Here is a 26,744-nt window from a genome sequence, read left to right as displayed (position 1 = left end):
TTTCTCCCTCTGCCTATACTGACTGCTCTCGTAGGGCTCAGGTGAATTCAGCCTCTGTGGTTTGTGGGAGAATGAAGGTGTGCTGCAGTTTAGCTATGAAATGTTACCCCTAGGCTCATTCCCAGGTTTCAGGGTGCTGTAGGAGCGAGGAGGAGGATCTGCGAACATGGTACCGGCCTCTGTCTTGTCCCCGGCCCCCACATGTGAGTGAGTGTGTGTGTGTGCTCACATTTGTGAGGGCAATGATTGGTAAGCAGTCCCACTTATTAGCTATCTGGTGGCACTGAAGCCCATGTCCACCATGAAGAAGGAAAAAAGATAAAGCTTTTAACTCTGAGTCCAGCTGACTTGAGCTGAGGCTGCAGACAGTCACAGAGACAACTTGGTATTTAGGAAAATATCTTTATTGGTTTTTAAATGTCCCACTACTTGATTTAAAACTCATAATAGTGGCTTTTTCACAAACTTTACAAACTGTAGGAAAAAATTGTTTTCTGCTTCTCTGTGGAAATCTCATTCCCAGCAGTCAGGGCTCTTTCCTGGTAGAAGCCTGGCTGGAAGGAGGGAGTTACCACAGCACAGAGCTGGGGCTCTCTGCTTACAGCTAATGCTCAGGCTTACTCGCAAAGACGACGGCTCCTCTCGGGGAGACTCAGCCTGTGTACATCTGTGGCCCACTGAGGCAGGCCTCTGTTTGGAAAGCCACCGAACCCCTAAAAGCCTAGAGTGTTGTGTATCAAGGCAGCTTTGTGGGACTGAAGACCCTAGCGAGCCTATGGCTTGGATCCTTCCTTCTCTCTATAACAGAGCCAGGAAAGATGCTGTGGATCTGGGCCACTCCCAGACATCACCCCTTTTATTCTGCTCATAGAAGCTAATTTATCAAACAGTTAATTAAAAACAAACAACAGAAAACAAACATTTGGTTCTGTTTCAGCTGTGATCAGCAGTTGGTCTTTTTTAGAAAAAGATGACAAGAGTTTCTAGTTGTTAAGTGTGCATTTTGTTATCCTGCTCGTGGCTCCTTCTCTTGTGTGGTTAAGATGGGGAGGAGGTACAGCTGCAGCAGAGACTGTTTGTTGATCTGAGAAAACCGTTAAAATGTTTTGCACCCGCAGACTAAAGCTGACAGAATCCCCGAACGATCCCACTGATTTTTATGAGAAACACAACTGTCCCTCTTGGGTGTCTCGAGTCAAAACAAGGCAACCGCCTAACGATTTATCATCCCCGTTGCACATGTTCTGTCTTCCAAAAGGCATCGAAGCTAGGGCCAGCCTCCCTCTGAGTGATTGTAAACACACCACCGACAGCTTGGACACTTTTAAACGCAGCAGGACTTTTTCCTCTGGCCCTGGCTGAAGAGCCACCTCCCTAAACTACTTAGGAAGAAGCAGATGGGAAGACACCCCTGAAACTGACAAGTGAGGGGCCAGGGGTCCCCACTGACCAGTCTGTGGCTGGGCACACCAACAAAGGCAATCCATACATTTATGGCATATGAAAATCTTCCTGTGCACACCCCCACAACGGGTCCCCAGACTCGACCTGGCTGGATGGGAGTCACAGGAGGTAGGGGACAAGCTCCCATAAGGCACACGGGTAAGTGGCCCCCATTCCGAGCGCCTGGCATCATCTCTTCACGCGATTCCAGAAGTGTTGGAAAGTGGAGGAGTTGGTGACACTCACAGTGAGCAGCAGCAGCAGATACAGGGACATCATGACCACGAACCAATGGCTGGACAACCAGGAGAGCTGGCTGGAGGCCCTGCCCAGAGGGAAAGAGTATTGGCAACTCAGGAAAAACATTTTTGTTTTAAGTGTGTGCAAGAAGTCCTGGCTCAGAGAACACAACGTGATGAATCTCATCCTCTGTGCAAGCTGCTAAGCAAAGCTTCGTGCGGCAGCTTGAGAGATCTGACGGTCTGCCCTGGCACCGCCAATGCGCCTTTCAACAGAACATTTTCTAAATGCACAAAGACAACTATGCAATGAGCTCACCCCCTCTTCCGTTTTTAGCTCCTCTATTGCCAGTTATAACTCACTTTTCTTTTTTGGGGGGGAGTGGTGGTGTCATTGAGACAGGGTTTCTCTGTGTAGCCCTGGCTGTCCTGGACTCACTTTGTAGACCAGAGATCCGCCTGCCTCTGCCTCCCAAAGTGCTGGAATTAACAGGCGCCACTGCCTGTTCACTTATTTTATATCTTTTGCAATACTAGGTACTGAACCCATAGCCCTGTGTATGCCAGGTTAGCACTCTACCACTGAGCTACCATCCTTGACATCGCTAGAGAGATGAAACACCTGGAGCCCACAGACACCCCTGTGGGACGTGGCTATGCTACGCATTCTCAGGCCGTCTGCTTCCCATCCTGCCTCTAGGCATGCTCTGGAATGGAGTTCAGACAGACCATGGGCCCCAGTCTGACTTCGTGCAGCCCTTCAAATGGGCTTGTTTCCAAGGGGATCTTCTCCACTAGAAGGTTGGTGCCCTTAGAGTCAGAGCCACGTCCATCTTCTCTGCTTCCCCACCCCTCCCCTCAGATGTCCAGCGGCATCGGAGGCCTGCGGCTGGGGGATGGCGATGCTGATGAACACAGCCATCAGCCACCGCCTACCCTTCATGAGGGACGGCCTTCTTACCGCTTAGGCTGCTTCTGAGAATACACCAGCAGGTACTTGACCCGCACAAGCTGGTTATTGGTGACTACGAAGTACTTAGGGGGGACATCCCCCCCTTCACTGTGCTTGATTCTTGCCCTGCTGCGGTCCACTTCCTTGGAGTCTGAAAAAGGAGGGGGAAAGCGCACTTTGTCAGGCGAGGGTGGGGGCACAACGGCAAAGGCAGCAAACTAGGAACAGAAATGATCAAGGTTCCAAGTCCTGAGGCACGGATGGTCAGCAGGCAGAGGGATGCGTCTGTGCTCCTCTGTGACCTGGCGCAGAGGCTGGGAGGCTCTGGCAGACAGAAGGATAAATTCGGGAAAGGCTGGGGAAAGGTGAGGGAAGAACATAAGACTGCTGGATAGAGAAGGCAGAAGCAAATGAAGGCTGAAGTAGCAGATGAGCATCACACACTCTAGGACCAGAACGAGGACGCACGAGGGAGCAAAGCTGGAGTAGAGTCGCTGCTTGTCTTCTGTCTGTCTGTCTGTCTATCAGGAAGTCTCATGTACCTGAACTCAGCACCTAGCTAAAAATGACCTCGCAGAGCAGCGTCACACACTCTAGAACCATGATATAAGAACTCATCAGGAGGCAAAGCTGGAGCAGGGCTGCTTATTCATCTGTCTGTCTGTCTGTCTGTCTGTCCACAAGCCTCAGGGTGATGCTGTGCTGAGGCTGGAACTCAGGGCCTCACCTGCCAGGTGGATGCTCTACTGAACCACCTCCCCAATCCTGACCGAGCTACCTCCCCAGGGCTTAGAAGGCATTCTGAATACACCGAACCAGACTGGAGCTCTCAGACATTTCCTTCCTCCGGTCCTGGTGACACACACTTTTGATCCCAGCACTTTTAAACTCAGCCCTTCAGAGAGAGGCAGAGGCAGAGGCAGGCTGATTTCTTGTGAGTTCTAGGTTAGCCTGGTCTACGTAGTGAGTTTCAAGATTGTCAGGGCTACTAGGTAGTGAAAATCTGTCTCAAAAAACACAAACACAAATATAAAAACAATTCCACCACTCCTACTAAGATTTTTGTTTGTTTGAACTTGCCACGTAATTGAGGCTAACCTTTAACTCCCAACCCTCCTGTCTATGCCCCAAGCACTAGAATTACAGTGTTTGACACCATGCCATGCCCAGGATTTTTTTTTTTTTTAATTTTGTTTTGAAACAGAATCTCACTGTGTAGCTTTTTCTAACTACACAGACCAGGCTAGCCTTGTACTCAGAGGACAGCCTGACTGCCTCTCAAGTGCTGAGATTAAAGGTATGCACCACAATACCTGGCTTTATTCTTTTATGTTTCAAACTCACTATGCAGCTGAGGCTAGCCTTGATCTTCCGATCCTCCTGACGCTAATTCCTACAAACTGAGATTACGGGCTCGTGCTGCCACCCCAGCAATGTCTTTTGTTTTGTTTTGCTTCTTTGTTGTGGATTTCACGTGTATGTGTGTATGTGTGTAACGCTGACCCCAGGAGCCTTGTCCACGCTAGGCGAGCGCCTTATCTCTGCTCTGAAAGAGAGAGGGGGAGGAAGGGCGGCAGCATGCTAGCTTTTTTAACAACATGAAAAGCTTTACCAAACGCGAGCCAGGGCTCTGTGGCAGCAGAGGCAGAGCAGTTTTGTTTTGATGTTTACTGTCACCATATGCAGACTTGCTAAGAATCACGAATGCGAGGAGGGAGCATTCCTTGTCTGTTTTGGGAGAATGTTGTCAGACCTGGGCGTCAAGTTGTTTCACATTAGAGGCCAGAACAGTCCGTGTCTTGAAGTCTCCTCTCTGTAAAGCCAACAGCCCAGTTTGGAGGCTGGAGGGACATTCCTATGACTCTTCCGCCATGGAGGAGGGTGGCTGAGGGAGAGGCCGGGGCACATGGTTCAAGGGACACCTCAGGGCAGTCGAGTAGAGGTGGCTCCTAGCTAGCTGCTCCAGGACAGTCCATGGCCTCGCATGCCATGTGGTCACCTGGGGATTCCAGCACACCCCAGGGTAGCCCAGAAGGTCTGGACCCGCTATCCTCAGCTTTTGTTGAGAAATATCTACTGAATGTTAAATGTGTGCCATGTTCTCTGTTGATGCCAGGTGCCCAGTGATAACACCGAATTCCCGCTCTCACAGAGCCATGCCCTCACCTTACGTATTAGCTTCCATTTGTCAGTCTTTTTCTTAATTTTTATTTTATATGTCTCAGTGTTTCGCATGAATGTATGTATGTGCAGCACATGAACGCCTGGTACCCTTGAAGCCAAAAGAAGGTGTTAGATTCCCCGAAATTTAGAGTACAGGTGGTTATGAATTCCACAATGTGGGCGCTGGGAACCGAGCTGCTCCTGCAGGTCCTCCGCAAGAGCAGCAAACACTCTTAACCACTGAGCCTTCGTCTGTCAGATCCGGCTTCCTTCCCAAAGCTTCCCATGGCTGCTTTGACCCACTCAGCCACCCTGTGTCAGCTCCTCCCCCAGCACTCCCTGACTCTTATAGTATCTCATCTTTTTTCATTTTATGTTTGTTTGTTTTCTTTCGTTTTTTGAGGCAGGGTCTCCATGTATCCTTGGCTGTCCTGGAACTCACTCTGTAGACCAGGCTGGCCTCGAACTCGACAGAGATCTGCCTGCCTCTGCCTCCCTAGTGCTAGGGTTTAAAGGCATGTCTGATCCTTTTTCTGTCATGTGTTCAATCCTTGAAAAGACACGTTCCTCCTTAAAGGCCAGCACCTGTCCTGCTCTGGACCAACCCATCTCTACGAATGCAATGGCCCTCCACCCACATCTGGGCTAGCAGGTGCCTGCAGCCAGGCTGGGGTCCAGTGCTCACTCACCCTTCTTCTTGGTTTGGCACTTGACATCTGGATGATCGATGACCTCACACACAGCTACACAGCTAAGGGTCGGGCCAAGGAGGCTGTGCCGCCACCCTCGGCCGTGAGGGCTGTAAATGAGGGCCAGGCTCAGGTCACTTGTGAGGTAGGTCCCCTCTCCAAACAGAGACGTCTGGAAGAGCAGAGGTGGACAGAAATGAAACACACCAAAGCGAATGCAGGGCTGCCGTCACAAGATAGGACATGCCCTCCTTCCACAGAGCTGAAAACATCACAAATTTCATGCTCCCGCAACCTCTGATGTCATCATAGGGCTTATTACTGAATACATTCCCATCTGAGAAGAGTTTAACTGACTGTGGATTTGGCCACCTAGCCTGGCAAACAAGCTGTACCTCGTGGTCAAGACTGAACGAAAAAAACAACAATGATATCAGAGTTTAAACAGACCTCATTTCAATGTTCCAACAGGTTACATAAATTCTGTGTCTCAGTTTTTACTTCTACAAAATGTTGGTAAAAGTTCTCCTCCATAAGCTTATGGCAATGATTCAGACAGAAGGTAGGCCTGGGGGTGTAGCTCAGTGCCAGAGCTCTTGCCTAAGCATTCACAGGCCCTGGGTTCAGTCCTCAGCAACACACACACAGAGACACACACACACACAGCCAGACATAATGTACAAAAAGCAATGTACATGTTCAGGCTATGTGGCACATAAGAGATGGTGGCAGTCCCGGGCGGGCACACCATCAGAAGTGCTGCTGTTATAACAGAGTAATCCCCTTTGTATCACTGCACTAAACAGAGCTACACCTACAGGTTCGCAAAAGCAAAGCCACTCCCTATTACTTGAAGAAGAATGGGGTCTCCTTGACCAGAAACTGGGACTGAATGAGGGACCTGGCAAGAGAGGCAGGGTGAGTTTTACCCTATGTTGGTGTGGGCTAAGAAAGCATCCAGGAATCTAGGATGAGGCTGGCTGACAGGGGTGTTAAATTGATTCCTCTATGAGGAAGATTGGCAGGTGAGTACTGGCCAGCAGAGCCTACAGAAGGCACAGGGAACACAGTCTTTTTGACCATGACAGGCACCAGAAATTGATCACGACTGTAGTCACAGCAACATCCATCACGGTGCTTAGTCACGGACACAGAACACTTGTCATCACATTCCAGTAGCGTCTATCCATGGATGGACTTTGATACTCAAGTTGAAATTCATATGCTGTCTGTGGACCCTGTCCCAGGATGGTTTGTTGTCTGTTTGTTTTTGTTTTGTTTTGTTTTTCTAAGACAGGGTTTCTCTGTGTAGTCTTGGCTGTCCTGGACTCACTTTGTAGGCCAGGCTGGAACTCACAGAGGTCTGCCTCCTCTGACTCCCTCAGCACTGAGATTACAGGTGTGCACCCTCGCGCCCAGCTTCAGTCCCAGGATCTTAAGATGATATGGGACTCAAGCAGTCACTGCAGTACATCCTCTGCTCTGGAACTGAGAAATGTCCTATTCAGTGGCTGTCACAGTTGTCCGGAAAGCTTGGGGCAATTCTCTGCTTCTCTGCTTGACTTTTGGAAAGCTCCCTTGCCAGGTTGAATAATGTCCCCATCTCTTAAAACCTGACACAGACGATCTCCAGGGACAATGAACACCCTCTGATCAGACCCCACATCAGTTTTTTAAAATATTTATTCACTCCGTGTGTGTGTGTGTGTGTGTGTGTGTGTGTGTGTGTGTGCGCGCGCGCGCGCGCGTGCATGCATACCGTGGTAAGAAGACAATTTGTGGGAGTTGGTTTTTTCTTCTGCCTTGTGAGTACCTGGGGTACCTGGGGTCGGACTCAGGTCATCAGGCCTAGCAGCAGGCACCTTTGCCTACTGAGTCATCTCGATGGCCCCTACATTGATTCCCTATTTAAGTCCTTTCAGTTCCTGAGACTCAAAGCCTTGTGCCAGGCTGCTGTGAGCAGAGAGCACGAGAGAGTCCTAGGACACTTCTACCCCCAAGATAAATTTGCAGTGACTGCTGCTTTGCTCCCCCTCCCCCAGTGCATGAGCTACCTCCCTCCACTGAAGGGAAGACGAGACGCCAGAGCTTGAGTCCTTGTACCAAAGGCCTCCTAGATTCACTCAGCGGCACACTGCCTGGGCACATGAATGGAGGCGAACAGAAACTATCAACTTCAGGCCATGTCTCCAGGCAAGCTTCAGGATGAGCCGGAGACCCTGGATTCCAGCAGCCTGGCCAACAGTAAGTTCAGGACCAGCATCAAGCCCGACACCTCAGCACAACCCTCCGTACTAATCAGACGCAGCAGGGCTGGAAGCCTCTTCTCCAGCCTCGGGGCTACAGCAGCTGCAGCTGAGCCAAGGCTCCTGGAGCCAGCCCAGCAAGACAAGACAGATGCTGCTCTGCCTAGGGAAGGCCCGAGGCACCCACTACCTCAGATGCCCTTGCCACCGGCCTACAAGAGCAGCCGCTGCTGCGCCTGGGGCTTGGGACACCAAAAAGCCGCTCCAACCGTCTGCTGTGCTCAGAGAGTAGTGAGCACTGGGGTCACAGAGGTGGAATAGTCCCTCTGTCCAGGCCCACATGGCTGCCATGCCTGTTTAGCTACAGGCCCTAGACTGTATAGACAGGGAAAATGTCAGAAGAAAGAGGTGGTTGACATAGTTTTGACTCAAAATAATAATAATAATAATAAAAACAGAGGAAAACAGTTCTGATAAAGAACCTTCTCTTAAACACATGTGGTGCATGCCTATAATCCCAGCACTCTGGGAGGCAGAGGCAGACAGATATCTGAGTTTGAGGCTAGCCTGGTCTACAAAGTGAGTCCAAGACAGCCAAGGCTACACAGAGAAACCCTGTCTCGAAAAAAACAAGAACAAAACAAACAAACAAACAACACCTCCTCTTGGTGACTCCTGGTGTACTCTGAAATTTCTCAGGGCTCACAGGAGCCCAGCAATGCTCACGGTCCCCCCAGAATCCTGGGTTCTCACTGTGTCATCTAAGGTGAGCCTGAGGCTCCACATTTCCAACAAGGTGCTCCTGGGTAGCAGCATTTCCAGCGTCCATACTAGGTGACCAAGGCCGGCTACACGTTAGGAGCACTGGAGCGTTGGTGAAGCACACGAGTGGGCCCCCTCCCCCACAGTATCTCAATTACTTGGTCTGGAGTGCAGCTGGCACCGAGATTTTCATTTGTTTCTGTGAGAAAAGATCTCATGTGGCCCAGGATGACCTTGACCTTCAGATCCTTTTGCCTCAGTGTCCCTAGTGTTAGGACTATCAATGGTCAGCACCACACCTAGCTTATGTAGGTACTGGGGGCTGAATTCAGGGCCTAGTGCCAAGCAGACGTTCTACCAACTGGGCTATGGCCCAAGCTCTCTAATACGGCTATTTTTGTTTTCTTTATTTTAAAATTATTTATTTGTAGGTTTGTGGGTCTGCACGCCTGTATGAGCATCATGTATATGCAATGCCAATGGAGGCCAGAAGAGGGCGTTGGATCCTCTGTAACTAGAGCTGCAGGCAGCTGTGAGCTGATTGATGCTGGGAGTTGAACCCAGATCCCCGAGCAGCAAGCACTCTTAACTCCTGATCCTTCTCCAGCCCCAGCACCAGGTGTTTTAAAGCTTCCCATATGACCTAATGCAGAGCTAAAGCCAGAAATCACAGATGCTTCCCCAACCAGAATCTCCCAGAGATCCTGTCAAAATGCAGGTGGCACCAGGATTCAGAAGGTCAGCCCTGGCCTGAGAGACAGTCAGGTGACCTGGGTGGGTGTGCTGCTGGTCTGCAGGTCACTGAGTGCTGTGGCCTCGGTCAACCATGTCCTCCCTGCCGAGCAGCGCCCAGCACCACCCCTCCCGTGCTCCGAGGCAGGGTGCCCCGGGCCGACCTTGTTCAGGTGACAGTGCAGGCCGCTGTGGATGATAGAGTGGAAGTTCTCTAGGCGGCTGCCATGGAAGGCATAGATCAGGTCTCGGTCTCCTTTGGTCTCATAAAATCTGGCGTTGGCTGGGTCAAAGTACTCGATCTCAAACAGGAAGTCCGGGGTGGGCACAGGTGTGTTCGAGGAGCCCGTCAGCTGCTGGATCTTTTCAAACTTGAAAACACAAAAGTGGAACATGAGGGAGTCACAGCTTCATTCGGAGCTGGTGAGTGGGCTGCAGAGTGCCCCTCCCTGCAGCCAGCATGCAGCACAGGCGGAGACGCCTCTTATTTGGGAGGTAGAGGCAGGAAGATCATGAGTTCAAGGTCATCCTTGGCTCTATGTCAAGTTTAAGGCCAGCCTGGGCTATGTGAGAGAAAATAAAAAAAAGGACGGAGGAAATAAGGGAAGGAGGGGAGGAAGGGAAGACAAGAAGACATCCTAAAGCCTTGGGATTACTGCCCATCAGAACGTCCTAATTCTGAAGCTGCTCCTCTATAACCCAGCTCAGAGCTTGTGAGAGCTCAAGACTGCTTCTCGCTAAGGACTCTTACAGGATGGCAGGAAGCATGACCTGCTCCTAACCCGAGGGTCCCTTCTCTGTTCTTCTTCAGGTTTTTTTCTTTTCTAAAGAGCAGAGATCCACCTGCCTCTACCCCCTGAGTGCTGGGATAAAAGGAGTCCACCACCACCACCTGGCACAACCGATATTTTCATTTCATCATTTAAGTCCCTAAACTTCAGGCTGGTTCGTTATTTAGAAAACCTAATTGACACAGGCATCTAAGCTCCTTGTAGGCGTCTTTATTTTATTGGAGTTTCTTATATCTCTTCCTTTTTGTTGTTGTTGTTGCTGCTGTTGTAGTTTGAGACAAGGTTCTCTGTGTAGCCCTGACTGTCCTGGAACTCACTCAGTAGGCCAGGCTGGCCTCAATATCACAGAGATCTGCCCGCCTTTGCCTCTCAAGTACTGGGATTAAGCTCCTTTTTTCTTCATTTTTAACACCCCCCCCCTTTCTCTCTCTCACCCTTTCTGTTGTTTAGAGTATTTGCTGTTTTCAGGTTTTCTTTTATTTACGAAAGGGGAACAAATGGGCAGGGTATCAGTGGAGGTCAGCGGAGGGAGCTGGATGCCCCAGAGCTGCAGTTCCAGTTGGTACCTGCCCAGCGTGGTTTCTGGGAGCTGAACTCAGGTCCTCTACAAGAGCAGCAAGCACTCTTAACCACTGAGGCATCTCTCCAGCCCGTTTGTCTTTTGAGGTTATTTGAGATTTCATGTGACTCAAGCTGCTATCAAATGGCCTTGATCCTCTTCCCTCTACCTCCCCATGCCCAGCCAAATGGTACTTTTTTTTTTTTTTTTTTTTAATGATAATACATGGTAGGCAAATGTCCTGACTTGGGCAAAATAAAAAACTGACATTCCTGTGCCCCACCACCCCACATTTAAAAAAAATTGTATTTATTTTATTCAATTATTTATTTTATTTATTTATATGTGTGTGCCTATTGTCTGCATGGGCAGCGCACGCATGCAGTGCCCACGAGGGCCGGAAGAAGGCACTGGGTCTCCCGGAAGTGGAGGTAAGGACAGTTGCACAATGCATGGGGATCCTGGGAACTGAGCCCAGGTCTTCTTCAAGAGCAGCTAGTCCTCTTGGCCACTGAACCATCTCTCCAGCCCCACCCAGACACCACCCACATCTCAAACATCAAGGATGCACTCTCGCACCTGCTTTAGCTGTAATGCCCAACATCTAATGGGGCCTTGATCCCAGAGGAGTCTGAAGAAATCAGTGTATCTCAATTCAGCAAAGAACTATTCGGAATACAGACTCTCTCCCCATGGCTCCTTGTGTTCCTTACCATCCGGCAATGTTGGATGTCCCTGTAATACCCTGGGATCAAAATCCATGACACTTAGGGACACTTGTAAAATTGAATCCTTAGAGCTGGACTTGGGAGTAAATCCTGTGAGCGCAGGAGGTCTCTGCCATGACTTTACAGGCTACACAGTAAGGCAACATGTGGAGACTTTCTCTCAAAAACCAAAAGCAGAGGGCTGGAAAGATGGCTCAGAGGCTAAGGGCATTTGCTGCTCTTGCAGAGGTCCAGGGTTCAGTTCCCTGCACCCACATGTCAGCTCACAACCACCGGGAACTCCAGTTCCAGGGGATCTGACACCCTCTTCAAGTACCAGGCATGGACATACATACAGGAAAAACACTCATACAACGAAGATAAGAATAAATACATGTCAAGTAAGCTGTGTAGCTCTAGAGACCATGGCCAGTCCTTGCCTGGGGTAGATTAGGATCAAGACCTGCATGGTGAAGTGCTTGGTCAAAGAAAACTGATATGTGAAAATGAAGAAATGCAGCGAAAGGAAAAGATTGAAGAAATGGAGGCAGAAGATGGTTAAAAATCAATCAAACAACAACAACAACAACAAAAAACAACTATGCCATTAAGAAGCAGCCAGAGAGAGGGGTGCAGTGGTGCACGCCTGTAATCCCAGCACTCAGGGAAATAGAGGCAGGAGAATCTCTGTGAGTTTGAGGCCAGCCTGATCTACAAAGTGAGTCGGGGACAGCCAACGCTACACAGAGAAACCCTGTCTTAGAAAACGAGATGCTGACCCCAGATGGTTACAGGCTCCATCTACTGATCTTCAGCAAACATTAGAAAGTGCAAAAGACTTGGAGAAAGGTGAGCTGGAGAGCCGGCTCGGCGGTTAAGAGCACAGGCTGCTCATCCAGAGGGCCTGATTCCCAGCACCCACGTGGTGGTTCACAGCCATGAGACCCGATGCCCTTTTCTGTCTGATGCTCTTCTGTCATGCAGGCATACATACCAAGTGCTCACATTCACAAATGAGTAAGTCTTAAACAGAACACTCGGAAGAAGCTGAGGAGCTTAAAGAAGCACAGTGTAATACTGGATTCAGTGAAGTTAGAAGACTGAAATTCTTCTGTACAGGGTGGTTTTTTTGCATTAAATCCTGTGGTCCAATCTACAGTTCATTACTTTTTGGCCACTTCTGGGTTTAGCAATATGAAAACATGGCTGTTACTAGGCAATTGTATATATTTTTCTTTGCATAACTAAATGTGTCAAATAAATAAGCTCATCTAAAACAATTTTTTTTTTTTAATTTTTAACTTGAGGGCCAACAGGATGGCTCAGTGGGGAAAAGGTGTTTGCACCAAGCCTGACGACTTGACTTCAATCCCAGGAGCCACATGCTGGAAGAACAAGTTGCCCCTGACCTGGACACACATACTGCCCCCCAGGGTAAAAACATTCTATCTAGAAATTAAATGCTGATTCGGAATTGCTGTGCTAGCTCAGCAGCAGCACAGATAACCATCCTGCTGTTGCCCCTCAAAGGGCAGCTCGCCAGACCAGAGGCCACATGGTCCACTCTGGACCTTGTTGTCCTCGCCACGTCCTGTGAGCTCCCTGCCAGGCAAGAAAAACTGAATTACGGGACATCTAGCTTCTGCCAGAAACTGCTAGGTGACACCCTTTCTGTCACTGCTTCTCTTGGAGATCACCGTGGTCTTGCCTTACAATTGGGACCTCAGCAATGGACTGAAATAGGACTTGGACGTAAAACTCAAGTATCCCACTACGATGGGGTACTTTTCTGTTTAAAAGCTGGACTAAGCCAATTCCATTTCTCCCCTCCCCTCCCTTCCCCTCCCCTCTCCTCTCCTCTGTTTTCCCCTTCCCTTCCCTCCAGTGCTCAGGATAGAACTCCAGACCTTGTACACGCAAGTTCTGGTACTGAGAGACATCCTGGAGGCGTGGACAGGGCCTTCACTTATCAGAAATACCTGCAGTTGATAGACTTTTGAGCCCTCTGTGTGCTCCTAGACACTGCTCCATGGCTAAAGTACGTTTTCCCAAGGGAGGTAAGCCACAGTTATCCCCGTTTCCAGGGGAGGAGCCCCGTCCTGACCTGCACAGCAGAACTTGCCGCTGTGTAACTTCCTGGGCTGCCAGACATACAACAAGAATCTCTGAAAGTGACAACCATGAACCTGCATTTTCAGCCAGCTGCCCAGTGATGCTCAGGGAGGTCTCAGAGCCACTGGCTTGGCTTGGCATTGTCCCAAAGCAGCCAGCCTTAGGGAGCTGTGACCCTCCACACCGGCCTCACCTCTGCCTTCTCTGCGCTGTGAATTGTCAGGATCTTGGAGGACAAAATCCAGCTCACCAGGTCCCAGGCCTGTTTGTCTGTGTCTCTGGAGGACTGGAGAAGTTCCTTCAGGTTGGGTAACCTGCCAGCATCCGCAAGCTGAAAGGAGAACCTCCATTAGCAAGGATCCCGCTACAATGGTGATTGTACGCCCTCTAGTGGTGAGACAGAAAACTTCACTCCTAACACGAGGAATTTTCCAAGGTAAATCAGCCTCCTTCCTAAATAATACCAAACCGTGAAAAATTTCAGTTCTAAAAGGTTTTGCTTTGTTTTATTCACTTGGTACAAAACATGACCTGAGCCGATAGGGTTTCAGTCTTTGCCCTGTTACAACTGATGCGCTCAGTTGCAAGAATGTTATTGTGAGGGATGGCTGGAGTCTGCAGGAATTACCAAATTCGTGGTCCCTACACTTTCCCTTCATGAACACAATGAATAGATGCTTTTCACCGAGAATCTACTCGGTGCCAGGTCCTGCCCATCTGGGAGGCATTAGAGAGGGGATCTTGGTGAAATGAAGAAGGAAGCAAAAGAATCCTTATTTAAAAGTGTTCACCGCCGGCTTGTGAGAAGGTTCTGTGGGTAAAGGCGCTTTCTGTCAAGCCTAACAAGCCAAGTTTCATCCTCAGGACCCACATGGTGGAAAGAGAGAAGCGACTCCCACACTCTGACCTCCCCAGACTGCAGTGGCACACCTGCACCGGACACACACACACACACACACACACACACACACACACACACAAAATAAATTAAAATGTAGTAAGAGAAAAGTCATTGTCAGTTGGGCACGATGATCCATGCCTGCCATACCCAAAGTAGAAAAGCTGAGGCAGAAGGATCAAAAATCAGAGCTACCTGGGATAGCTACCTAATGATTTCAAAACCTACTTGAACTATATAATGAGATATTAAGGGGGGGGGAAGGAAGGAAGGAAGGAAGGGAAGCCCTAGGATGTGGCTCCGTGGTAGGTTGCTTGCTTGCTCAGCACATACAAGGCCCTGGGTTTAATCTCCAGTCCTAAACAACAATAACAACAAAATATTCTATATTCTATAGTTAGGCCTGGACGCACACCCCTGTAATCCCAGACTCAAGAGCCGGAGACAGGAAGATTGCCGTGAGTCTGAAGCCAACTTGGAAAGCAAAGCAAGACACTACCTATAAAACAAAAGACTTAAGAGGCCCTAGGCTCGATGCTCAGCACAGCAGAAGTGCTATAACCCTGGTATTCAGTAGATGGAAAGGATTAGGAGCTCAAGTTCAAGGTCATTCTTGTAAGTTCCATACCAGGCTGGGATCCATAAGTCCCCATCTTGAAAAAGAAAGAAAAGAAGGGAGGGAGAGAAGGAAGAAGAGGGTGAAAGAAAAAAAATAACAAAGGACACCCAAACTCCTTCTATCCTGCACTCATATTCCATTGACTTGTTTGCTCACCTGTCTATTACACATGTTAACCCAGAGCAGAGCTTGGCACCTCCTTGACTCCCCAGCACTTATTCCCATCCTGTGAGCCACGGCCCCATCCACCACCCCGAACTGGGCTCCGAGAGCCCCACACAAGAGCAGTAGTTAGGCCTCTTAGGGGCTTCGGGCAGTATGGGAAACAGCTCTACCAGCTCGAATTTGGCCCCAGGCCGCACCCAAGCTCCCTGCAGGAGCAGTCGCCTCCCAGGCCCTCCCACTGCTTCACCCTGCCTTCCCGGCCTCCATCTGCCCACTCTTTTCTGGCCCACTTCACTTTTCACATTATTCTGCTCTAATAAGCTAAGAGTCTTCCCTGTCTCCACTGTAGTAGGACCCCTGGAGTGAAAGCACCCAACTAGGGCTGCCAGATAAAATACAATATGCCCAGTTAAATGGGCATTTCATATGAACAAAACAAAACAAGAGCTGGGCATGGTGGCACAGACCTGCACTCAGGAGACAGGAAGACCACAGAGTCAGGGCCAGCCTGGTCCTTTCATGACATCCAAGGCTACACAGCAAGAATTTCTCTCAGTGGATAAATAACCTAAATGATACTTAAGGCATAGTGTCTCACTATGTAGCTCAGGCTGTCCTGGAATTCACTATGTAGAGCAGGCTAGCCTCAAGCTTCATACTCTCCAGTGCAAGGATTACAGGTGTGTGCCACCATGCCAGGTGTGACACTGCCAGGGCTTCTCGAAAGCTAGGCAAGCACTCTGCCAAGTGAGATTCCACGTGGGCAAGAGATCCGCACCACAGCGGGATGTGTTTACCAATGCCGGGTGGAAGAAAATGAGCAGTCAGGCGGAAGGGTAAGTTCGAAGGGAACTCACTGTACCAGCAGTGGTGGGGGACTGTGAGAGCAGGGCCAGGGGACACCCAGAGGAGTGAGCACTCGGGCACTCAAAGGCTCATCCTGGACCTAAACACCCCCTGGGACAGAATGGCAGAAAACAAGCAAGGGGTAGTCTGGGGGGAGCCTTAAAGGCTATTGCACTGGAGATCCCAGCCTCACAAAAGGCCCATCAGCTCCACCAGCCCACAAGCTCCCACAAGCTGTCTGCAGCTGATGCTCATCACCAGGCAAAACTGGAGCCACCCAGATGCAGGTGACGGCTGCTGACAAGGTACAGCAGGCAAGAAAACACTTGGGAAAAAAAGTAATTGTTAGGAAAGTGCCAGAGGGGATGAGGGAGTGGGGACAGTGGTGAGAAGAGAATGAACCAAAGGCCACCTGCCTCGGGGACCAAACAATGACATCAGCAACCGTGAGGGGAGGACTGACCGAGTTGGCACGGAGGGCTGCCAAGTAAAGGCTGCGAGGTAAATGCCATAACCCCATACAGGCGTGCCAGGCCTAACACACACCTAGACCACGGAAATCTAGATTTACTTAACATGGACTGGGGGGAGAAAGCCGGTAGATGCAGTGGGCATGATGGTGAATGCCCGTCATCCCAGCACTCGGGAGGCTGAGGCAGAAAACTGCCAAGAATTTGAGGCCAGCCAGGTTTACAGAGCGAAATCCTGCCTCAAAGACAATAAAACACAACGGAGTCTGGGGATGTAGCTCAGCTGGTAGCATTCCTGCCTAACAAGCTCTGGAGCTAATCGGCAGTACCAAATAAGGCGTGTATATAGTACACACACACACACACACACACACACACACACACACACACACACACGTACACGAAGTCCAAACACCCGTAAACAAACATAACTAAATCACTCAGCCTCCTGGTTCTGACCCAGGTCCCAGGGTATCCCTAGTTAATCCTGCCATTCCTTCTAGCCCATCTCCATTCATTCGTGACTCCCAGCTGACCGGCAGAAAAGCTCTCTACCAGAGACCCAGAGCTACCACACTTGGCTAGGACTCAGATCAGCGTATCACTCAACTCTCAATCAGAAAAGCTTCTTCTTGCGGGAGACACGAGGTTCTTGCACTCACAGAGAAGCACTGGGGAATCCAGGGATGTTAAACACGCAGGGTTGTCTGTTCAAAGGAAGAGATGTTGTTTCCACCCAGAAGTCTGGGAGTGGGCGTGGTTAATAGCCTGGTGACCTCTGCTCACTCTGTGTGACCCGAGACCACCACAGAGCCTTTCTGAGCCCCTTAAGATGTCACATGTAATAAGGACCCACCCTTACGGAAGATGTCACTGGTACTTTACAGAGTTTTGATGTAATTGTGTCTTAAGTTTTGTTGTACACACGGCACTGAGTTAACAATCAGGAAACTCCTCAACTGTGCTGTGATTAAATATGCCTAAAATAAACCACCCAGTGTCAAGTGTGAACCAACACGAGCTACTGAATTGTGTTGAACTAGACTTCCTTCTTGCCCACACGGATCAGACTGATATGCTCCTGGCCATGGTGTTTGCAGAGACCCTTACAGTACACAGTAATTAGCACAGAGACACACAACTGTACAACGTGAAGATGGTGACTGTCTTTGGAGCTCTCAGCCCTAACGGGAATGTTTTCTATAAAGCTTCTCCCCTCAAGGCTCAGGGTCTATGTGAAGAGGAAGCAGAAAGACTGTGAAAATTAGAGGATGATGGCTCCGAGGGAGAGCATCATCCAGATACAATACATGTGACCTCAGAGACTATGGCAGCAGACACAGGACTGCACGGATTTAAACCAGACAAAATCTCAGCACAGAGGAAGAAAGTGGGCACAAAGTTCCGAACCAAGAAGCAGACGTGCTAGGAAAGAGACAATCAGTTCCCCAGTGGAGTGTCACTGGGTATTCCGCATGCTCTGGGGCAGGCCCCATGCTCAGGTGCACTGGCCAGCACAAAATGGACCCCATGATTTTTGTACGAATTTTTGTTTCGTTGTGGTATTTTTTTTGTCTTGCTAGTTTTTAGTTTGTTTGTTTTGACCTTTTTTGTTTGTTTGTTTGTTTGTTTGTTTGTTTTGAAAGACAGAAAGGACATGACGAAAGTCGGGAGGTGGGGAGAATCTGGAAGGAGTTGGGGAAGGGAAAGCATATGATCAAAATAGATTGTATGTAAAGAGATCCAAATAAAATAATTAGACATAAGTCTCAAAAACATTAACGAGGGAACTAGGGATGCATCTCAGTTGTCTGAAGCCCAAAGCCCTGGACCCAGTTCCTGGGGCATAAGAACTGGACATGGTGGTAACGCCTGGTCTCTTAGCACTCAGGAAGGGGCGGCAGGAGGACCAGGAAGCCGAAGACCAGATAAGGTACATGGGCTCCATAGCAAGCTGAAGGCCAGCTACATGAGGCCTGTCTCAAGGAAAGAAAGGAAGGGAAAGGGAGAGAGAGGTGAGAGACAAGAAGAGGTAAGGAGATGCGAATTTGCCATCTAAGGGAGAAACTATAGCGGGGTTCCAGGCACAGGCAGTTCTCTGGAAATGCCTTCTTTGGTGCTGGCTGTGAGCATCAGTGACCTCAGGTAACAGAATATGGGTCAACCTATGGCTGCTACTTCTAGAACTGACCTGTAGACGCTTTCTGTTCAGCAGATAAAAGTGACAGGCCTGACTGCCTGAGTTCTGTCCCTGGAACCCACATGGTGGAAGGAGAGAAGGAACTCCCTCCAACTTCTGTCCTCTGACCTTTGAAAATACACCCCTACGCACACCCCAATACCAGGCTGGGGGTGTAACTCAGCTGCTACACTGTGATCGCCTCGAGAGCATGGAGCCCTGGGTTAGATCCCCAGCACTGCCTAAACCATCACCTTCATCACCAACCAGTCTACTGTCCACCAGTGTACCACTAGGATGGTTGGCAGAAAGTGGTTGGCACCTGAGCAGGGACCCCAGCCCATCCACCCCCATACTACCTCCCACAGCTGAGACATCTTTCCCAGCACATGTCCTCCAGAAGGCACCCAAGTCTTTGGAGCTGTGTCTTTTGTTCTCCCTACTCTTCATACTCCATCTCTGATTGGAGCTGTTAAATATGGCAGTACTCAGCAGTAGAGCACTTGCCTGGCACACTGAAAGCCCTCACTTTGGTCCTGAACACTGAAAGGTACAGTTAATCTAAAAGACTAAGAACCACACTTAAAAATCAAGTATTGCTGAGCAGTGTTGGTGTATGCCTTTAATCCCAGCACTTGGGAAGCAGAGGCAGGTGGATCTCTGAGTTTGAGGACAGCCTGGGGTACAGAGTGAGTTCCAGGACAGTCAGGACTACACAAAGAAACCCTGTCTAAAAAAACAAAACAACACCAACAATAAAAAAAAAAAATCAAGTATTTACCGAAAGCATTTTTATTACACAAGACCAAATCTAAATTCCTCCCTACCCAGCACCTGAGTACTTGTGAAAACCCTCAAATCAATTCGTAGGAAAACTGAAGTGCTCCATATAACCTACAAACCAGAACAATGCCAATGCCAGGGCTCTGGTGATCGATTGAGCCACATGCTGTAAGGACGACATCCAGACATCAGGATGTTTTGTCTATTCACTTGTTTCACAGCTTCCTGGGGGACTTCAATGTTGGACAAGGTTGAAAGCCTGGATCTATCCCAGAAAATGTCAATATCCTGTTTCTAATCTGGAAATAAGCAGCAAAGGCCCTCCTCACAAAGCTTCATTAGTCTTTGAACCAGCAACACCATGTCTCAAGAGTTTGTTTCAAGAAGACCATGAGAATGTGAACAACTATTAGCGTAGAAGGGTGTTTCATTGCGGCGTTATTTGTGAGAGCCATTTTTTAAAGTTATGAAAGAAGTAGGCATAGTAGTGCACACTTGTGATCCCAGTACTCAGAAGTCTGAGGCAGGAGGATTCCAAATCCCAGGACAGCCTGGGCTTTAAAAAGCAACACCACAAACTGGGCATACAGCTCAGCTGACAAAGTACTTGCCCAGCAAATATTAGGTATGGGGTTTGGTCCTCAGCATCACATTAAAAGGGCAGGGGGCTAGGTGAAGCCTTAGGAGATAGCTCAGTGAATAAAGTGTTTGCTATGCAAGCATGAGGACCAGAGTTTAAATCCCAAAAACACATGCAAAAAAGCCAACAGGTGTGGAGGCTATACTACCACCGTCCAGGCTAGCTTGGACTAGCTGGAATTGGCAAGCTTCAGGTACAGTGAGAAATCCTGCCTCAATGAATAGACAATGATGAGGAAGACACTGAAGGTCAGCTTCAAGGCTCCACACCAATGTGTGAACACACACACACACACACACACACACACACACACACACACACACAAAATAAATAAATACCCCAGTGGTAGAACAAATTTTGGCAAGTAGGCCACAGAACAAGAAAAACTTTCATAGGAGTCCTAAAGGAGTAGAGTTTCCCAAGCATTGAGTAGAAATGGTATCGGGGGACTCAGGACAGGGGACTCATCTCAGCTTATACGTTTTTTTACTACTTTAATTAATTAATTAGTTAATTTTTCTGAGATGGAGTCTAATTGGCTAGTCTGGAACTCAATATATATATACCAAGCTGTCTTTAAACCCACAGAAATCAGCCTTTTCTGCCTCCAGTAGTGTGTGTGTGTGTGTGTCCACATGTGTGTGTGTCCACAGTGACTGCAGAAGTCACAGGACAACTTTCAGGAGTCACTTCTCTCCTGTCACTGTGAGTTCTGGGGATCCAACCCAAATCCCCAGCCTTGCAGTAAGCAGCTCACCCACGGAGCTCCCCAGCTCCATTCTGCCCTCCTAACAATCCCCAAGGATGCTGATTTAGATGCTGGTATTGATTTAGGTCCCAAACACCTGAGCACGGAAAGCCTGGCATCATTTCAAAGGCGCCATCACCAGACACCTCCAACCCTACAAAGGTCTGTGGTCCAGCAGAAAACCAGGGCATAGTATTTTTTTTTAATTTATTTATTTAGGCATTTTATGTATATGAGTGCTCAGTCTTCACGTACGTCTGCAACCAGAAGAGAGCTTCATATACCATTATAGATGGTTGTGAACCACCATGTGGTTGCTGGGAATTGAACTCAGGACCTCTGGAAGAGCAACCAGTGCTCTTAATCACTGAGCCATCTCTCCAGCCCCGCATAATATTTTTTTAAAAGGAAAACAAACAAACTAAAGCTTAATAGTTCTCAGACAGGGACAAGGTTGTCAAATGACAACACAGTAAGCTTGGGGACAAAAGGCAACAGGCTGGGAAATCCCAAGAGTGCTATAAAGTCTCTGGCCTGATAAAGGTTTATGCAACCCTTGTGCCAGAAACAAGGTCAGAGAGCCTCTTGCTCAGGCAATCAGCACATACTCAGTTAGATGCCTCAAATCTGCATGAGCACCTCCCAGGCCAGCCCCAGAGAGCACAAAGAATTCTTAGTGTAAAAATCAAAGAGCTGGCAGCATAGAAATTTTCTCAAAACAAGGCATCTAGGAGATAACGGAGGGCTTTAGGGACAGTGGCAGGATAAGGCCAGACCATGCCTCATGGCAGGGTCTTGGTTCATCAAAGGTGTTCTCTAGCAGGCAGCAGTTAATAAAATCACTCAGACCAGGGCACTAATTGTTCAAAGCTACAACACCTAGGCTAGGCGTGTGGAGAAAGTAATTGCGACTGGCCAAAAGTGGCAAGGGCACCCAAATGCTTTCAGCTAGAAGATGAGGGGAAGAGGGAAAAAAGGCAACTTCCTAAGTCTCCTCCTTCAGATAGCCACAAAATGATCCAGAAAGTGAAATCCAGACTGGGTTTGATTTTCCTTGAAAATCAGCCTTTGAAGTCACTTGACCTATAAATAGCTGGTGTCAAACTTAGGTATGTCTTGTGCTCAAGTCCCTTACACCACAAACTCAAAGGAGCGAATACCTGGGCTTGGCAGAGCGAACCACGGTGGAAGCTGATTTGCCTGTTTCTTTGATTTCCCACTTCCTGTACCCTGACGTGCACAGGCAGCGTGGGCAAGACTTGAGGTGCCCTCAGCACTTGGTGAGGACCGCAAGCGCCAGGGGGAGCCTTTGATGGACCTCCAAGGAATGAAAGCAGAGAGGAAGGAAACTCAGCGCTCCCGACCTCATCAGAGATGGTGGGAGATACGCATTGTCCATTCTGAACATTTCATCAGCTAAGATGGTTCAGTACATTAGCTGACTCCCTAACACTGAGCCAGAGGAGAGTCTTAGAAGCCCTGCGACTTTCGGGAGATGACTGTGAACTGCCATGTTCACACCTGAGTCCTCTGGAAGGGCAGCCAGTGCTCCTAACGTCTATCTCTGCAGCTCTGGATTTTTGCAATTATACTTGGAAATGGAACTGCTCAACAATTTTCTCAGATTACCTTTATCAGATATAACACCTAGGGCATTCCAGCCTCTTTTTGTTTCCTGCTTTCTTATTCTGTTTGAGATAGTTTTATGTAATCCAGGCTGTAATGAGGCTGACCTATTTGTATGTGTGCTTGTGTGACAGAAGAGGGCATCATATCTCATTATAGATGGTTGTGAGCCATCATGTGGTGGCTGGGAATTGAACTCAGGACCTCTGGATGAGTAGACAGTGCTCTTAACCTCTGAGCCCGGTTAAGTTCCCAGCCGGACTGCAATTATTTTTTACCCCCGTATTTGAAATAGAACTCATCAATGAAGCAGCTGGGCCCTTTGTTTGCTTATTTCGTTTTGTGGCCCAGGCTAACCGAAAATTTGTGCTCCTCCTACCTTATCCTTCTGAGTGCTGAGATTGTGGGTGTGCCCCACCACTACTTTCTTTTTTTTTTTTTTTTTTTCACGGAGTCAATTTTGGCAAGTTGTATCTTTCCAGGTGATTCCAAATATTTAGATTACAAGGATAGCTGACATCTGGAATACTGACCCTAACTCTTCAAGAAATTATATGCCACCAGGCACGGTTTCACACATCTATAATCACTCGGGGAGGAGGCAGAGGTAGGTGGACCTCTGTGAATTCAAGGCCCGGCTGGTCTACAAATCGACAGCCAAGGACAGCCAAGGCTACACACAAAGAAACCCTGTCTTGAAAAAAAAAAAAAAAAACAAAAAAAGAGAGAAATTATATGCCTTATAGGCCATGCTTGGCACTGAAGCTTGTAATCCCAGTACTCAGAATTACAAATCATCAGATTATAAAACATTTGTGCACTGTGTGTGACATTTTGTATAAGCGTTTACGTGTAGCTTCCTCTGAAGGGCAAAGTCTAGCTAGTTGCAACGGGAGGAGACAACTTTCTAGTAAGGCAGACAGCTGGCTCAGAGCAACGCCCCTTTAGGGCCACAGCTGAGCATTTTGTGGAGGACTATGAAGCTATTCCTCACATCACTCCTGGGAGTCAGTCACCAAGACGAGGAAGCAGCCACCAAATGACTCGGCAATGTGTCTACAGGAGGTGTTCAGGAGTGTTCTTGCTGATGGAAACCTTCCCCAAGGCTGCGAATAGGAAGTCCAGGGAATTGGTGTGTTTTCTAACACGGGTGGACGTGCCTTTGGCTGCCGTCCCACGGGGCCACCTGGCCCAGGATGCGGCGAGCAACGCTGGATCAGGGCGCACTCACCAGGGCCTCGAAGTCCTTACAGTCCTGGCGGGTGTAGGAGGCGGGGAAGGGCCGCAGCACCGAGTCCCGCTTGTAGCTCTGCAGCGCCGAGGCGAAGAGGCTGCAGCGGAGGTCCGCGGCCAGCACGTCGCGGCTCGCCGCCTCCCTGGCTGCCGCCCTGCTGGAGAGCTGCATCCCGGGCTCGTGGCGCGCGGCCAGGGGGGACGACGCGGGGCGACGCGGGGCGGCGCGGGGCCTGGGCCCGGGGGACCGTGGACCTTCCGCGGCCGGGTTTCCCAGCCCGGGGGGCGGAGCTAGGCAGAGAGGTGACAAGATGAAAGGGGTGAGGACGCGCTGGCGAGCGTCCGCTGCAAGCCCTGGGCTCGATCGCTCGGCGCGGGGAAACACGGGGTTCTGGAGAGCCGCCTCTCGGACCCCGCCGGCCCCGGGTCCCCGACTCGGAGGAGCCGCTGCGGCACCCGGGCCCACCGGGCCTGCCCGGCCGCTGCCCGCGAGCACGGCCTGCTGCCCCGCCCGCCGCTCTCACGCCGCTCCGCCCACCCGGCGCGGGCCCGCCCCTTCCGCGCCCTGGCCCCGCTCCCGCCAGCCCTCCGCCCCCGGGGGTCCCGGCCGCCCTGGGTGCGGGGCAGGGTGCCCACGCCGCTGCCAGTCATGCTCGCGGCAGCCCCCGGTGGAAACCGACCCCGCCCGGCCCCGGGGATCTGCCTTTGTCCTGGCTCTGCGGACTGAGCCTGCTGCCTCTCTCGCCTTGGGAATTGCCACCTGTTGAATAAATCCGTTCCCTCCCGAGCTGACGCGCTGCACGGAAGGAGCCACTGGACACCCGGAGAAACTGAGGCTCGGGGTGATGGCAATACTTCCTCAAGAGGCGTTCTCTGAATTGCTCAAATTTCCCAAGATCCTCCTTCTCTGAAGGCCTCTAACAGGAAGCCCGGGAAAGCAAGCTTTTGAGGGCAGAGGGATCAGTGACCTAACCCAGCGGAAGGGAAAAGGTCGGACTCCAAGATGACTCAGGGATTGGGCGGCGGGTAGAGGCATCTGCTGTCAGTCCTGACTACTGAGTTCCATCCCCGGATCCCACATGTTAGAGAGCTGACTCCAGCAATTTGTCCTGTGACTTTCACACACTCACCACGGCTCAAGAATGCCCACACGTGAACGTACACACAGAATAAATAAGTGTAAGGATAGACTGCGTCACCTACCCTTAGGATCTCACGAGGAAAACAAAACTGTCTGCCCTGATCACGTAAAAATCTAAGCATAAGCCAGGACTGAACTATTAGATCGAAATGCCCCTTATGTGCTGGGCGGTGATGGTGTAGGCCTTTCATCCCAGCGCTCAGGAGGCAGAGGCAGGCGAATCTCTTGAGTTCAAGGCCAGCCTGGTCAACAGATGAATTATAGGACAGCCGGGATTACACAGAGAAACACTATCTCAAAAACAAAAACAAAGCAAAACAACAGAAACTTAACCGAACATATTAATTAGATGAATAAACATACACATTCTCACCCAGCCTTCTCTGAGAAATAAACCCCCTCCTTGGGCATCCGGGTGGGACTTGGCCCTGTGCTCACCAGACTTTGGGAGAGAAGGCAGGCAGGGCCATATCCCCAGGCCCTATAGACCTCCCCAGGCCACGCAATGGTGCAGGCTGCCCACAGGAGTCCTCACGATAATGGCTTTTGTATGGCCTAGGCTGATCTAAAATCACCAAGTAAAACCCCCTAACCCTCCAAAGTCCTGGGGCCCCACGGAGCACCCAGACCAATAAAGTAGCTGCTGAATGTCTGGAGTGAAATGAGTGAGCCTCACCGTGAGAAAACCTTCTGACCATCTCTCCCGCCAGGTAAGCATTAAAAATGTGTTTTTAAAAAATATTAACAAAGGGCCAGAGAGATGGTTTGCCCAGTAGAAGAGCTTCCTGCTCTTCCAGGGGACCTGAAATCAGTTCCCAGCACCCACCTCAGGAGGCTGACAACAACTGGTAACTCCACCTCCATGGAACCTAACACTCCTGTCCTCCTCTCCCAGAGCTCCAAGTTCAATTCCCAAGCACCTGAATGGCAGTTCACAGCCCTCTGCAACTGAAGTCCCAGAAGATCCAACGCTGTCTTCTTCTCTTCCCTCTGTATCTGAAGTCCCAGAAGATCCAACGCTGTCTTCTTCTCTTCCAACACCAGGTATGCATGTGGCACACAAACATACATGCAGGCAAAACACTCATACACATAAACAAACAAAATCTTTACAATTCTTTAAAAAACATACTAATGGATCAGAGAAAGAACAGAGCTTTTATACTTGCAGTTTTGTTATGTTAGTATTATCATTTCTGGTTCTAATTTATTTTTGTGAACTTGAGTTACCACCTGGCGACATTTCTGAGGCCCAGCGCAGAACTACCCTACACCATGCCTTTGAGCTCATGCTGACAACATTTCTACACTTCAGAGCCCAGCACTAGGGATTGAACCCAGGGCCTCCTTGCTTCTACTTCTTGCCACTCCTTGAGTCTACTTCTAAGCCACATCCCAGCCCACTTAGGGTTTCCTGGATAGTGTATTTCAGCTGTTGACCATTTGGAACAACTTATTTACTTACTTACATACTGATCTGAAGTTCAGGTTATTGATTTTTTTTTTCTTAGAGCTGTGAATATGTCAGCCAACTGCCACTACCCTGTCTCTGATGTCTCTGCTGAAAGGTCAGCAGGAAATTTTATTTGGGTTGCCTTATGACAAGTTTGTTTTTCTCATGTTGCTTTCAAGATTTCCACCTTGGTGCTAGAGAGATGGCTCAGGTGGTTACAAGCACTGGCTGCTCTTGTAGAAGATTCAAGTTCCATTTTTATCAAAAGGTGGCTCATAACTACCTGTAACCCCAGTTCCAGGGGATCTGATGCCCTCTTCTGACCTCTAAGGGCTCCTGTACATGGGTGGTGCACATAATCTGTGTGTGTGTGTGTGTGTGTGCGCGCGCGCCTCTGTCTCTGTCTGTTTCACACACATGAAGGAGGAGGAAAGGAGGAAAAGGAGAGAGGAAGAGGGGGAGGTGGAGGAGGAAAGAAAGAAAGAAAGGAAGGAAGGAAGGAAGAAAGAAAGAAAGAAAGAAAGAAAGAAAGAAAGAAAGAAAGAAAG

General features: G+C 49.5%; 1 protein-coding gene and 1 long non-coding RNA gene across 2 annotated transcripts in view; one reads left to right on the top strand and one right to left on the bottom strand.

Moving 5' to 3' along the window:
- Positions 1 to 382: 382 nt before the first annotated feature.
- Positions 383 to 24,534, bottom strand: Parp16 (poly(ADP-ribose) polymerase family member 16). The gene is made up of 7 exons (XM_055597431.1): positions 24,363 to 24,534; positions 23,601 to 23,893; positions 13,589 to 13,726; positions 9,391 to 9,597; positions 5,487 to 5,658; positions 2,644 to 2,785; positions 383 to 1,768 (listed from the first exon to the last, which is right to left on the bottom strand). Exons 2-7 carry the CDS (start codon positions 23,772 to 23,774, stop codon positions 1,633 to 1,635), a joined length of 969 nt encoding a protein of 322 aa, XP_055453406.1. The 5' UTR covers positions 23,775 to 23,893; positions 24,363 to 24,534; the 3' UTR covers positions 383 to 1,632.
- A 1,020-nt stretch (positions 24,535 to 25,554) lies between these two features.
- LOC129669276 (uncharacterized) overlaps positions 25,555 to 26,744 on the top strand; it is a 6,602-nt gene continuing 5,412 nt past the window's right edge. Inside the window, exon 1 of the long non-coding RNA XR_008719012.1 lies at positions 25,555 to 25,787. This is a non-coding gene — a long non-coding RNA (uncharacterized LOC129669276). The remainder of the gene's footprint in view (positions 25,788 to 26,744) is intronic.

Source organism: Psammomys obesus, unplaced genomic scaffold, assembly GCF_907164565.1.
Source record: "Psammomys obesus unplaced genomic scaffold, mPsaObe1.curated_primary_1811, whole genome shotgun sequence".
NCBI lineage: Eukaryota > Metazoa > Chordata > Mammalia > Rodentia > Muridae > Psammomys > Psammomys obesus.
Note: the sequence above shows the minus strand (reverse complement) of the source record. Positions and strands in the feature narration are given on the sequence as shown.

Excerpts from the sequence above, each read along its gene's own strand:
- Parp16 (XM_055597431.1), bottom strand. The coding sequence starts at position 23,774 with ATGCAGCTCTCCAGCAGGGCGGCAGCCAGGGAGGCGGCGAGCCGCGAC. Across the intron at positions 13,727-23,600 it reads GTAAGGACTTCGAGGCCCTG|CTTGCGGATGCTGGCAGGTT; the intron begins GTGAGTGCGCCC and ends TTCTCCTTTCAG. Across the intron at positions 1,769-2,643 it reads TCTCAGAAGCAGCCTAAGCG|GGCCTCCAGCCAGCTCTCCT; the intron begins GTAAGAAGGCCG and ends CCCTCTGGGCAG.